Source organism: Mesoplodon densirostris, chromosome 4 (assembly GCF_025265405.1).
Source record: "Mesoplodon densirostris isolate mMesDen1 chromosome 4, mMesDen1 primary haplotype, whole genome shotgun sequence".
In the NCBI taxonomy this organism is placed as follows: domain Eukaryota; kingdom Metazoa; phylum Chordata; class Mammalia; order Artiodactyla; family Ziphiidae; genus Mesoplodon; species Mesoplodon densirostris.
The window spans coordinates 85,231,605-85,244,214 of NC_082664.1; the positions used below are offsets into that span (position 1 = coordinate 85,231,605).

General features: G+C 41.5%; 1 protein-coding gene across 1 annotated transcript in view; it reads right to left on the reverse strand.

The window, feature by feature from the left end:
* FSIP1 (fibrous sheath interacting protein 1) overlaps positions 1-12,610 on the reverse strand; it is a 193,352-nt gene that overhangs the window by 147,621 nt on the left and 33,121 nt on the right. The window contains exons 7-8 of the mRNA XM_060096079.1: positions 11,826-11,936; positions 3,525-3,683 (exon numbers count right to left, since the gene is read on the reverse strand). Of these exons, the coding sequence (XP_059952062.1) occupies positions 3,525-3,683; positions 11,826-11,936 (270 nt within the window). The remainder of the gene's footprint in view (positions 1-3,524; positions 3,684-11,825; positions 11,937-12,610) is intronic.

The window sequence follows — 12,610 nt, forward strand, 5'->3', positions numbered from 1 at the left end:
CAAAAAATCTACAAACAATAAATGCTGGAGAGGGTGTGAAGACAAGGGAACCCTCTTGCACTGTTGGTGGGAATGTAAATTGGTACAGCCACTATGGAGAACAGTAGTATGGAGGTTCCTTAAAAAACTAAAAATAGGGCTTCCCTGGTGGCGTAGTGGTTGAGAGTCTGCCTGCCGATGCAGGGGACGCAGTTTCGTGCCCCGGTCTGGGAAGATCCCACATGCCGTGGAGCAGCTGGGCCCGTTAGCCATGGCCGCTGAGCCTGTGCTCCGCAACGGGAGAGGCCGCAACAGTAAGAGGCCCGCATACCGAAGAAAAAAAAAGCTAAAAATAGAACTACCATACAACCCAGCAATCCAACTACTGGGCATATACCCTGAGAAAACCATAATTCAAGAAGAATCATGTATCACAATGCTCATTGCAGTTCTATTTACAATAGGCAGGAGATGGAAACAACCTAGGTGTCCATCATCGGATGAATGGCTAAAGAAGATAAGGCACATATATACAATGGAATATTACTCAGCCATAAAAAGAAACGAAATTGAGCTATTTGTAATGAGGTGGATGGACCTAGAGTCTGTCATACAGAGTGCAGTAAGTCAGAAAGAGAAAGACAAACACCATATGCTAACACATATATATGGAATTTAAGAAAAAAAAAGTCATGAAGAACCTAGGGGTAAGACAGGAATAAAGACACAGACCTCCTAGAGAATGGACTTGAGGATATGGGGAGGGGGAAGGGTAATCTGTGACAAAGTGAGAGAGTGGCATGGACATATACACACTACCAAACATAAAATAGATAGCTAGTGGGAAGCAGCCACATAGCACAGGGAGATCAGCTCAGTGCTTTGTGACCACCTAGAGGGGTGGGATAGGGAGGGTGGGAGGGAGGGAGACGCAAGAGGGAAGAGATATGGGAACATATGTATATGTATAACTGATTCACTTTGTTATGAAGCAGAAACTAACACACCACTGTAAAGCAATTATACCCCAATAAAGATGTAAAAGAATAAAAACTAAAAGTAGAACTACCATACAACCCAGCAATCCCACTACTGGGCATATACCCTGAGAAAACCATAATTCAAAAAGAGATATGCACCCCAATGTTCATTGCCGCTGTATTTACAATAGCCAGGACACAGAAGCAACCTAAGTGTTCATTGACAGATGAATGGATAAAGAAGATGTGGCACATGTACACAATGGAATATTACTCAGCCATAAAAAGAAACGAAACTGAGTTATTTGTATTGAGGTAGGTGGATCTAGAGTCTGTCATACAGAGTGAAGTAAGTCAGAAAGAAAAAAACAAATAACGTATGCTAACACAAATATATGGAATCTAAAAAAAAAATGGTTCTGAAGAACCTAGGGGCAGGACAGAAATAAAGATGCAGATGTAGAGAATGGACTTGAGGATATGGGAAGGGGGAAGGGTAAGCTGGGATGAAGTGAGAGAGTGGCATGGACATATATATACACTACTAAATGTAAAACAGATAGCTAGTGGGAAGCAGCCACATAGCACAGGGAGATCAGTTCGGTGCTTTGTGTCCACCTAGGGAGGGTGGGAGGGAGATGCAAGAGGGAGGAGATATGGGAATATATGTTTATGTATAGCTGATTCACTTCGTTATACAGCAGAAACTAACACACCATTGTAAAGCAATTATACTCCAATAAAGATGTTAAAAAATAATAATAACAATATCCGTAAAATAATTTGCCATGTTTTCATTTTTGGCTTGAAAATTCAATGTGCAATGCTGGTTTTAGTTAGGAATGAGGAAATGCCAACAGGAAATTGAATGAAACCTCAAAATATACTCTTTTTTGCATACAAGAAGCACTAATTATTTCTTTTCAACAACTATGATGTTACATTTCTGTTTCTGCAGCCAGTGAGAGTCCCAAAATGCAGTTTTCTCTCTTCTCTAAATATACTGTTTCACACAAAAATATATAATATCAGTATGTAACAGCTAAGTAATGTACTGGTTTTCCCTTTTATTATTTTTTAAATATTTTATTTAAACCATAAATGTGAACTCTGAAAATGTGAGAGAGATGACAGTGACCACAGTCATACTTTATCTGAAGTCCTAATGGCTAAACAAATCTCTAAATTCTCAGTCTCTCTTTCAGGAATAACATTTGATGGTCACGAAAAAGACATTTTCTATCTTTAGGACCATTATCCAGCTTTGAGATCTCAGCGACCCGTGATATCTAACAACAATAACAACAACAACAACAAAAATCAGCTGTAACACAAAAAGAACACAGAATATCCCTGAACAATTTTACTCCCCTATCCTGGCTTCCTCCTTTTGGGAAATGGCACCCAGTAACATAAATAAACTAGCAGCATACCTGTTGATGTGTCAAAGTCCTGGGGTATATTTGGGTAGGGACAGAGATTCCAATTCTCTGTCTTCCAAGAACTCTGATGCCAATCCAGAAAACAGTGGTTCCCACTACCACCATATTGCTGTGTAAAGGGCTCAGAGGCAGCTGTGCCTGGCCCTTAGGAACAAAATTTAAGGAAGCTGCGATGGGTCTGTAAGGTTCCATCACGACCAAACTTTCTTTGGAACATCTTAACACTGCTCCTTTCCTCTGAAGTAGCTTCAACTGGCCCAAAGCCAGATCCCTAATCTTCAATTGACAGGTTGGAGAAAAGACTGACTATAAAGCAGAATTATTACCTATAGAATACTGATATTATTTAAATCTTCTTAAAAACCAGGAAAATCACATGCATCTAATATTGTACAGAAAATGATTTGGTGATATGTTTACAAAACCGGTAGAGGGTTAGTGGAATAACAAAAGACCAGCCATTTTCTCTTAAGGCAAAAACTACCACCCAACCCCAAACTAGATCCCACGAAGTACTGAAATATAAGGGGGAGACAGGAATTTTACTGCTCCAAAGCTGTGGTTACCCTTCCGTTTTTCTTCACCCTCTGTTAGCTTTGTAAAAGAATATTTGAGGGAACTATCAAGAAAGGAAACATACTCATTTCAAAATTCTCACAGGAGAGAAGTTATCAACAGAGTGAGCTTCACTGCTTGCTGGTAAATCAAAGGAGCTAGAAGAATGTGCCAGAGTAAGGGACAGGTGACTGCCACTGCTAACACCTAGAACCAAAGGAACAAAAAGAAGTAAAGCTCTCAAAGGATTAAGGTGCTGTATCTATCCTCTTCCCTCTCCTCTCTCCTGATCATGATCAAAAACTAGCTTATATCATAAAGATATAACAATATTAAATATTTCACCCCATCTCAGCAAATTACCAACTGAAAAAAAAAATGAACAGAAAGTAGAAACTGGCAAAGGAAAATAGACACTGTTGTAGAAATCACTATCACTGCAGTTGCAGTCACGTAAAAGGCAACTGGGAAGAAACCTCTTTAGTTAACAAGCAGATTGTCATATTATGTGAACTAGCTTTAGCACACATAAACCTGAACAGCCTATGGGCTCTAGAGTTAAACATACCTCATCATTCTGATGTTCAGGTCTTGGAGAAGAGCTGGAAATTGTTGAATAAATGGCAGAAAGTTCTTGGAGTTTTTTATCAATTTTAGCAAGCTGCTCATGCTGGGTGACTGCAGGTGTGTATCCTTCTCCCGGGACCAGCCAGCCAGACTGATCTCCCTAAAAGGAAACAAGGATCACCAGTTCATTCTTATGCTACATTTTTTTTCCAAAATATACCTTTCAGACCGCTACATCAGTGCTCCTCACAAAAACAAATTTAAAAAAAAAACAAATATTAAAAAATCAGAATTAACTTGGGATGGTGCAAGCAAAAAAATTAAATAGTTTAAGGTTTCATTATCTGCCAACTCTGTGTAAAGTATCTGTTTACATTTTGTGGCCGTTCTACCCTATGGAATAACTCTCTTAGCCTCACAGTCTGGGTCTCGTAACATTCTCATTTCTCCACTCTGAAAAAAGTGGTCTGTGACATGTTGAATAAGGAAGAAATCATGTTTACCCTATAACAGAGATGTTATTTTCAAAATTTGTCCCTGAAAAGTAACATAGACTCGGTTGTTTGGGTTTCATGATCATAACTGGTCATCTAGGGACTTCCCTGGTGGTCCTGTGGCTAAGACTCCATACTCCCAATGCAGGGGGCCCGGGTTCCATCTCTGGTCAGGGAGCTAGATCCCACACGCCGCAACTAAAGATCCTGCGTGCCACAACTTAGACACGATGCAGCCAAATAAATAAATATTTGAAAAAAAAAACTGTTCATCTAACTCATTATTGAACTAACATTAGTTTCTTAACGGGTTAAAAGCCATTCATAACATTCATTCAAAAACCTCATACTGAGTGCCTCCTATGGGGAGGCATTACATTGGGCACTGGTGGTTCAATATGAATCTCACACGTTCCTGCCCTCAGGAGTTCTCAGTCTCTTGACAGCAAAGATTTTAACAAGGTGTGAAAAGTGCTGGTAAACCCAGGGCTCCATGGAGAACAGGGAGGGTCAACTAACCTCTGTTAACAGGAAGGGGCAAGGAGAAAACATGTTTGGAGAATGCTTCCTAAAGGAAATAATCTTAGTAGCATCTTAGAGAAACAACACAATCGGCTGTGCACTTTAAAACTGGAGCAGGTGAGGGTGGGACTGGAGGCAGAAAATCCAGTTAAGAAGCAAAAGCCGTAACCTACAAGAAAAGTGATGAGCGCCTGAACTCGGAATGTTTCCTGGGAATGAAGCACACAGGACCAATTCCAGAGAAACTTAGGAAGCAGAGTTTACAGAATCTGGAGACAATTTGATGGAAGAATGAAGGGAGGAGTAAGGATCAAGGATAAAAACCAAATTCCTGATTTTATCAGCTAGGGGGATGGTGGTCATAAGGACCAAACTAGGGAATATCAGAGACGTGGTAGGTTTGAGGAGGAAAATGATGATGATGAATTGTTTGGGGCCTTCTGATATTCACAGATGTCCCTAGGATATCCAGAGATTATGTTAGGTAGTTAAATATGTTTGTCTGAAGTTCAGGATAGAGACCTGGATTGGAAATAAGTATTTTGGACTCACCCATAATTCTATAATGGTTCAAACCCTTAGATCATGGGAATGGGTGAGGTCACAAAGGGAAGCATGTAGCACAAGGACAGAAGAATCATGAAGAACACTAAGAATAAAGGGGCAGATGGAGGGCAACACACACTTTGGTTTCATGACTCTAATACCAGGGATCAAACCCTAAGTGGTAACCAGAAGAAGTACATGCAAAAACTTACACAGAAAGACTTACACTGTCTCTTCCTGGCCCCAGCATCCAATCTCCCCTTCTGTTTCAGTGAAACCAAATACTGCATAAGTCTCTCTAGGGAACAGGTACCCACCAGATACTCCTCCTCCCTACCCACTGGCATCAAGAAGACAAGCAAATGACCTAGATTCAGCCAATCAGAAGGGAACACCCTGGACTTTGACTCTTGAGCGAGAGAGAGAGAGAGAGAGAGAGAGAGAGAGAGAGAGAGATTCAAAGATGCAGGGAAAGTGGGGAAGTGATTGATGGTGACCGCAGTAGAAGTGAGGATCCAGTGTTGATAGCAGTGAAGGTGGCAGCACTGATCATTATCGGGGGGTGTCTGGTGGCCTCGGTGCAGCCCCGAACCAGACTGATTCTCAGGAGTTTCGAGGGCCATTTTTCTGCCTACCTTGGTATCTGCCTGGTTTACAAGCCCGGTCCTCCAAACTTCCCACTGTGTCTGTGAGCTACTCAAGTCTTCCAATAAATTCGTTTTCTGTTTTTTAAACCAAAATCTGCCTCTGTTCCTTGCAACCTAGAACCCTGACTAAAATGTTTTTTGCCATGTTACTTACAAAAAAGAGTAACTGCAAAAAGTCCAAATGTCTGAAAATAGGGAGAAAGTGAGACTACACTATATCCATATAAGGATATGATAGAGTAATAAACATTTTAAATATACTTGCAAGTTGGCATATGAAAGTTATACATAATTATTTTAAAAAATACTTAACTACTCACAAATAAGAAACTCTGATTAAGTTTTCCTAAATAAAAGTGATATAAATACTGTATGACCTAAAAGAGAAAAAAAGAATCAGACGGAAAAAAAAAAGCTATGGAATCAATGACTAAATATTGGTTAATAAATTTTAAATTCTTGTTTGAATGGAATTCTTTTTTAATGACACTGGAGGTAAAAGAACATGGCAGATTAAATTCAACAGAAATTTAAATGTTTCATGCTTTATGCTGTTACAGAAGGAAATTATGTGTAACATGTAGTAGATGGTATGTGTGTGTCTAGACTTGCAAGGTGTAGGGGTCTTGTCTCCCTAAGACAGAACCCAAGAAATGCTCTGCACCACCCTGCTTTACAGCTAGGGTTCACACCAGTAATGAGGGTCCTCAGTCAGACTCACCCATTCAATATTGATTTAGACGTGAGTAATTTAAGATCTGATGCAAAATACGTTTTGTTGGGAAGGGTGACAGTAAAGGCTTCCAGCGTTGGGGAGAGCCATTAGTTGCAAGTGTGAGTTCCCTACCTAGGAGGAAATCTTTTAAGAATTCTACCTATCCTAGAGAAATTTAAGAGAATATTACATCCATACGGTCAAACACACCACTGTAAGGAACAACCAGCGGGCATGAGTTCTGTGGAATTCAAACATAATTATCACGTTAGTCATCCTCTTTAGGTTGGATCTGTCAGAGACGAAGTGGCAGGGCACTCCATAAAGAAATGAGCACACAGATGCCTGAAAGACTACAGCAAATGTGAAGCATGGCAAGAAGTTTTGTACAGTTTGAGAAAACAGTAGATCAGTCCCTTCCTCAAAGTGTTCCTAAATGCTTCCTGCCACATTCACATCTTCCTCCACTACATCTCTATTCCAACATGTGCCACCACCTATATGGCTTCATAGAATCTCCGTATAAAATGTCTATCTCCCACATCAGGTAATAAGAAAGGACACTTTCTCCTCAGAGGACTTACAGAAAGAACTCTCAGCAAATATTAGTTTAAAAACAATAGTAACTGTAAAAATAACAACAATCTCAAAAGAGGGCTGCATAGCTAAGTAGCAGAATAGAGATGTTTGAAACCCAACTAGGAAAACAGTAAAATGAACTTACATGAGCAAAATGACAAAAAAGATAAAGATTATGAGAAAAGTATTTTAAGACCTGGAGGAGAGATCCAGGAGATTCTATACCCATCTGTGGGCTGGTACATTGACTGACCTAGTCCCCTTTTCCAATCTCCTCCTTTCTTGCCTTCCTCTGCAACAAAAAAAGAGAAAATGAAATAATTGAATCCCCAGGCTCGCTTGCAGAGCTGTATGAAACAAATGACTACATGACAGCTTGGCCAGTGAGATGCAGGTGGAAGTCATGGGGACACCACATCTTCCCAAAGGAAAAGGCAAAACTTCAGAGGAGTCTCTTTTCTCCTTCCCTTTCCCCCTTTCTTTCTGCCTGGAAAATTAACACATTACATACAGATATAGCAGCAATCTTGCACACCTAAAAACAAAACCACACTACAAACATGGGTCAAGAAGATCAGAAGACATAAGCTACTTATACCTGGATTTCTTGTTACTGAAAAAAATAAATAGACTTCTTGCTGAAGTCACTGTTTATAAAGTTTTCTGTTACCTGAACTCAATCCCATTCCCAACTGATATCCCACTTTACAGGAAGCCCAAAAGGAAAGAAAAAGAGATGATAGAGGGAAGAAATAAGATAATTTTCTGCACAGAAAAAAGACTTGAACCTTCAGATAAAAAGGGCCTACCTACAAGGTACCATGCAGGAACAAAAATGTTTTTAAAGACACACATAAAATACATTCTGATAAAATCTGTGAACTCAGGAATAAAGAGAAAATCCTAGATGCTTCCAGAAAGAAAGGATTTTGCATCTAGGATTTAGCTACCACCATTTGAAGCTATCATTCAAATGAGGGAAAAATAAATTTTTGAATAGGCAAACACTCAAAAGATTATCTACACACCATCATTATTTCAGGGAAATTTTTTTTTAATTCCAGAAGAATAACTCAGGAAAAACGATTTGTACAAATAAACAATTAGTTGAGCTTAAATACACAGGTAATGACGTGATTTAAAAATTTGGCTACTATTGAGAAAGATTCCTAAAATATAAGAAGCATACTATTTTTAAAAGGAAGAACTTGGGGGCTTCCCTGGTGGCGCAGTGGTTGAGAGTCCGCCTGCCAATGCAGGGGACACGGGTTCGTGCCCCGGTCCGGGAAGATCCTACATGCCGCAGAGAGGCTAGGCCCGTGAGCCATGGCCGCTGAGCCTGCGCATCCGGAGCCTGTGCTCCGCAACAGGAGAGGCCCGCGTATCGCCAAAAAAAAAAAAAAAAAAAAAAAAGGAAAAACTTCTGGGCTTCCCTGGTGGTGCAGTGGTTAGGAATCTGCCTGCCAATGCAAGGGACACAGGTTCGAGCCCTGGCCCGGGAGGATCCCACATGCCAGGGAGCAACTAAGCCCATGCACCACAGCTGCTGAGCCTGAGCTCTAGAGCCCACAAGCTACAACTACTGAGCCCACGTGCCACAACTACTGAAGCCCATGCACCTAGAGCCCATGCTCCACAACAAGAGAAGCCACCACAATGAGAAGCCCGTGCACCCCAACAAAGAGTAGCCCCCGCTCACCACAGCTAGAGAAAGCCCGCGTGTAGCAACGAAGACTCAACACAGCCATAAATAAATTTATTTATTTATTTATTTATTAAATAAAGGGAAAAACTTCTAACATCCTGGAACTAAAATTCCAGGTGATTTCAATACATTCTGGAGGAGAGGAAAGGGGAGAAGAGGAAAATAAAAGCATACCAAGATCCTGTCAAGATATAAAATTTTAGGGCTTCCCTGGTGGCGCAGTGGTTGAGGGTCCGCCTGCTGATGCAGGGGACACGGGTTCGTGCCCCCATCCAGGAGGATCCCACGTGCCATGGAGCGGCTAGGTTCATGAGCCATGGCTGCTGAGCCTGCGCGTCCGGAGCCTGTGCTCCGCAACGGGAGAGGCCACAGCGGTGAGAGGCCCGCGTACCGAAAAAGTAAAAAAAAAAAAAAAAAAAGATATAAGATTTTAGAGACTTATTAATTATTGAAGGACCTCCAGAGAGGAATGCAGCCTCATGCCAACACTGATTCTAGGCCAGTGAGACCACTTCAGATTTCTCTCCAGAACTAGGGGGAAACTGAGGTGAAGAGAAATAACTTCCCAAGGTGACAGAACTGAGAAATGATGGATCCTGCGTTGTAGCCTGGGTGACAACAGACTGCCAAAACCAGAACACACAACCACTCTCTGCTACCACCTGCAGTGTCTGGAGACTCCATTTCTACAGACCACAGTGTCAGCTGTGAATACATAACCTGGAGGAATATATACCAGTACAACACTGGCCTTTCCTGCAGTGGGAATGATGGAGAACTGTTATTTTTTTTCTTTTTACCTGAATTTCTAGCTTCTCTTGACAAATTGGAGGATCCAGGCAGCCCTGGGCAGGATTTCCATGCAGCAGCAGCCACGGACTGGCACGCTCTCCCCCACTGGCTACAGATACTGCTGCACATGCTTTGCTTTTTACCCAGAGCAAAAAGTACCCTCTGAACCTACATGTCTTAGGCTGGGTTCCCTAGATCTGGAACCTGAGGCAGAGATTCTTGTTTAAGTGACTTAGTGGGGGGATGCTTTCAGGATTAGGGGTGTGAGGGGAGCAGGCTAGGACAAGGGAACAAAGCTAGGCGAGGATGTGGTCTCAGCTGAAGACTGGGTGACCCCTGGGGAAGAGGTGGAGGGCAAACTGCAGGGCACAGCTAATCCCATCTCAAGGTGAGGGGATGTGAGGGGAGGCGGAGGCTGCTGTCCTGGGATGGTCAGCTCCCCTTTAGCCCAGGGCAATTCTCCAGGGAAGGAGGCAGCTGTGCACCCTTGGCACAGGGCAGGGGGATGGATGCACACATGTGCCAGGTAAAAGGGATCTGGACAGGGTGCCAGCAGCATTTACCACATCATCTCTATTAAACATAGGGGATGGGCCTCCCTGGTGGCGCACTGGTTGAGAGTCCGCCTGCCGATGCAGGGGATACGGGTTCGTGCCCCGGTCCAGGAGGATCCCATGTGCCGCGGAGTGGCTGGGCCCGTGAGCCATGGCCGCTGAGCCTGCGCATCCGGAGCCTGTGCTCCACAACGGGAGAGGCCACAGCAGTGAGAGGCCCGCGTACCGCAAAAAAATAAAAAAAAAAAAAAAAAAAAAAAAAAAAACATAGGGGATTAAAAACTAGACGACAAGGCTAAGAGCTTCAAGGCACACAGGAGAATGTATTTCTTTGTAGAAGTAAGAATATTACAATAGCCAGGTCATGGAAGCAACCTAAATGCCCATCGACAGACAAATGGATAAAGAAGTTGTGGTACATATATACAATGGAATATTACTCAGCCATAAAAAGGAACAAAATTGAGTCATTTGTTGAGATGTGGATGGACCTAGAGACTGTCATACAGAGTGAAGTAAGTCAGAAAGAGAAAAACAAATATCGTATATTAACGCATGTATGTGGAACCTAGAAAAATGGTACAGATGAACCAGTTTGCAGGGCAGAAATAGAGACAAAGATGTACAGAACAAACGTATGGACACCAAGGGAGGAAAACCGCGGTGGGGTGGGGATGGTGGTGTGCTGAATTGGGCAATTGTAATTGACATGTGTACACTGAAGTATATAAAATTGATGACTAATAAGAACCTGCAGTATAAAAAAACAAATAATACTAAACTTTCTTTTGGTTATTTGTATGGAAGTATGTTAATATAAATGTTTCACACATTACATGAAATTTCTAAAAATCTTATATGTTCTCATATAATGTTATAAGTAATAATTCTAGTTATTACTTTAAAATGTATATCTCAGAAATAACTTTAATAAATAAATAAATAAAAAGAATATGGCTATAAGTTTAGTATGCAAACAAGCACAAACACTGAGCCACTACACTCCTTATGTGACCTGTCTGGGCCCTATAAATACCCGCATTCACACCCTGGTTTCATGCTTTTCCCCTCCTTAGACTCAGTCTGTGCTCACCCCAGACTCTTCAGGGAACTAGATGCCCAGTGGTACCTGGGCAGGAGCAGGATGGTGCTCTTCAGGATTACTGAAGACTACGCTAAAATATCATGGAACCAGTTTAGGGATAGTAAGAAATGTCCAAAATAAAAGGATCCAGAGAAACACAACTGTATGTCATCAATGACCAAGCCCATCACATCACAGGCAGAGGTTATTATTGTGAAAACCAATTGTAGTCACTCTTATAATGACATAGGAGAGTCAATAATGAATCAGCAAGAATAAATTGGAAAATTTAGATAAGAATAAACTTGTAAAACGGGATTTTTTTTTTTTTTTCGGTACGTGGGCCTCTCACTGTTGCAGCCTCTGCCGTTGCGGAGCACAGGCTCCAGATGCGCAGGCTCAGCGGCCATGGCTCCCAGGCCCAGCCGCTCCACGGCATGTGGGATCTTCCTGGACCGGGGCACGAACCCGTGTCCCCTGCACCGGTAGGCGGACTCTCAACCACTGCGCCACCAGGGAAGCCCAAAACGGGATTTTTTAAAGTCAGAAATATTGCTCCATAATTTGAAAAATTACTATAAATTTATGCTAATGGGTCAATAACATGATTAAAGAAATAAAAATTAAGAAGTGTAGAGCTTGTGGAATATCAGCGTTTACTTACCTCATAACTGGACAGCTCCAAATCACTGTTATCCAAGTCCTTCAAAAGTTCAACCAGCCTTTTCTTCTCTCTGTCAATCATAACTACTGGTTGTCCTGAATTCTTGGCCAACTACAGAATGTATGAATGGAAAATATTAAATACTCAAAGGAATTCATAGTTCAGGAAAAATAAAAATGGGACCTGAGGCTTCTACAATACAGAAACACTAAGGTAAAATTTGTGAGATTAGGCATTTTCATTTGCTAGGTAATTTTACTTTATGCCAAATTTTTGATAGAGGTCCATTCTCCAAGCAAAGATATTCAACCATTTCAACAAACATTTTATTTAAAATTAAAACATGGGCAGTTTGCAAACCTCTCTTTATATAATATGTATCAATGCAAAAACATTTGCTGAGACATGTGGAAGGAATCTTACCACTTCCTATGTGGCATATATTCACTAAATGAAACTGCTTTTAAATTTCAAGAATATCATATCAGGAGTTTAAATAAGATTCAGTTACTATTGTTAAAAGGGAAAAGGGAAATATATGGTGGAGCGGCTGTCTGTGTCAGCAAGAACTTGGATATGGGGAAAACCTTACTGCTCTTGGAAACTTAAACACTAAATCAACATACAATGAGCCAGCACACAGAGACAGAGCAAGCTGGAGAAGGTCTCCTTCAGATCATATGAAAATGGAGCACAGAAAAATCGAGAGTCCCAAAGGTCAGTCCTGACAGCAGCAGGCTGACCCATGAATCCAGTCTGCCTGGAAAAGACGTACTAATTGTGGG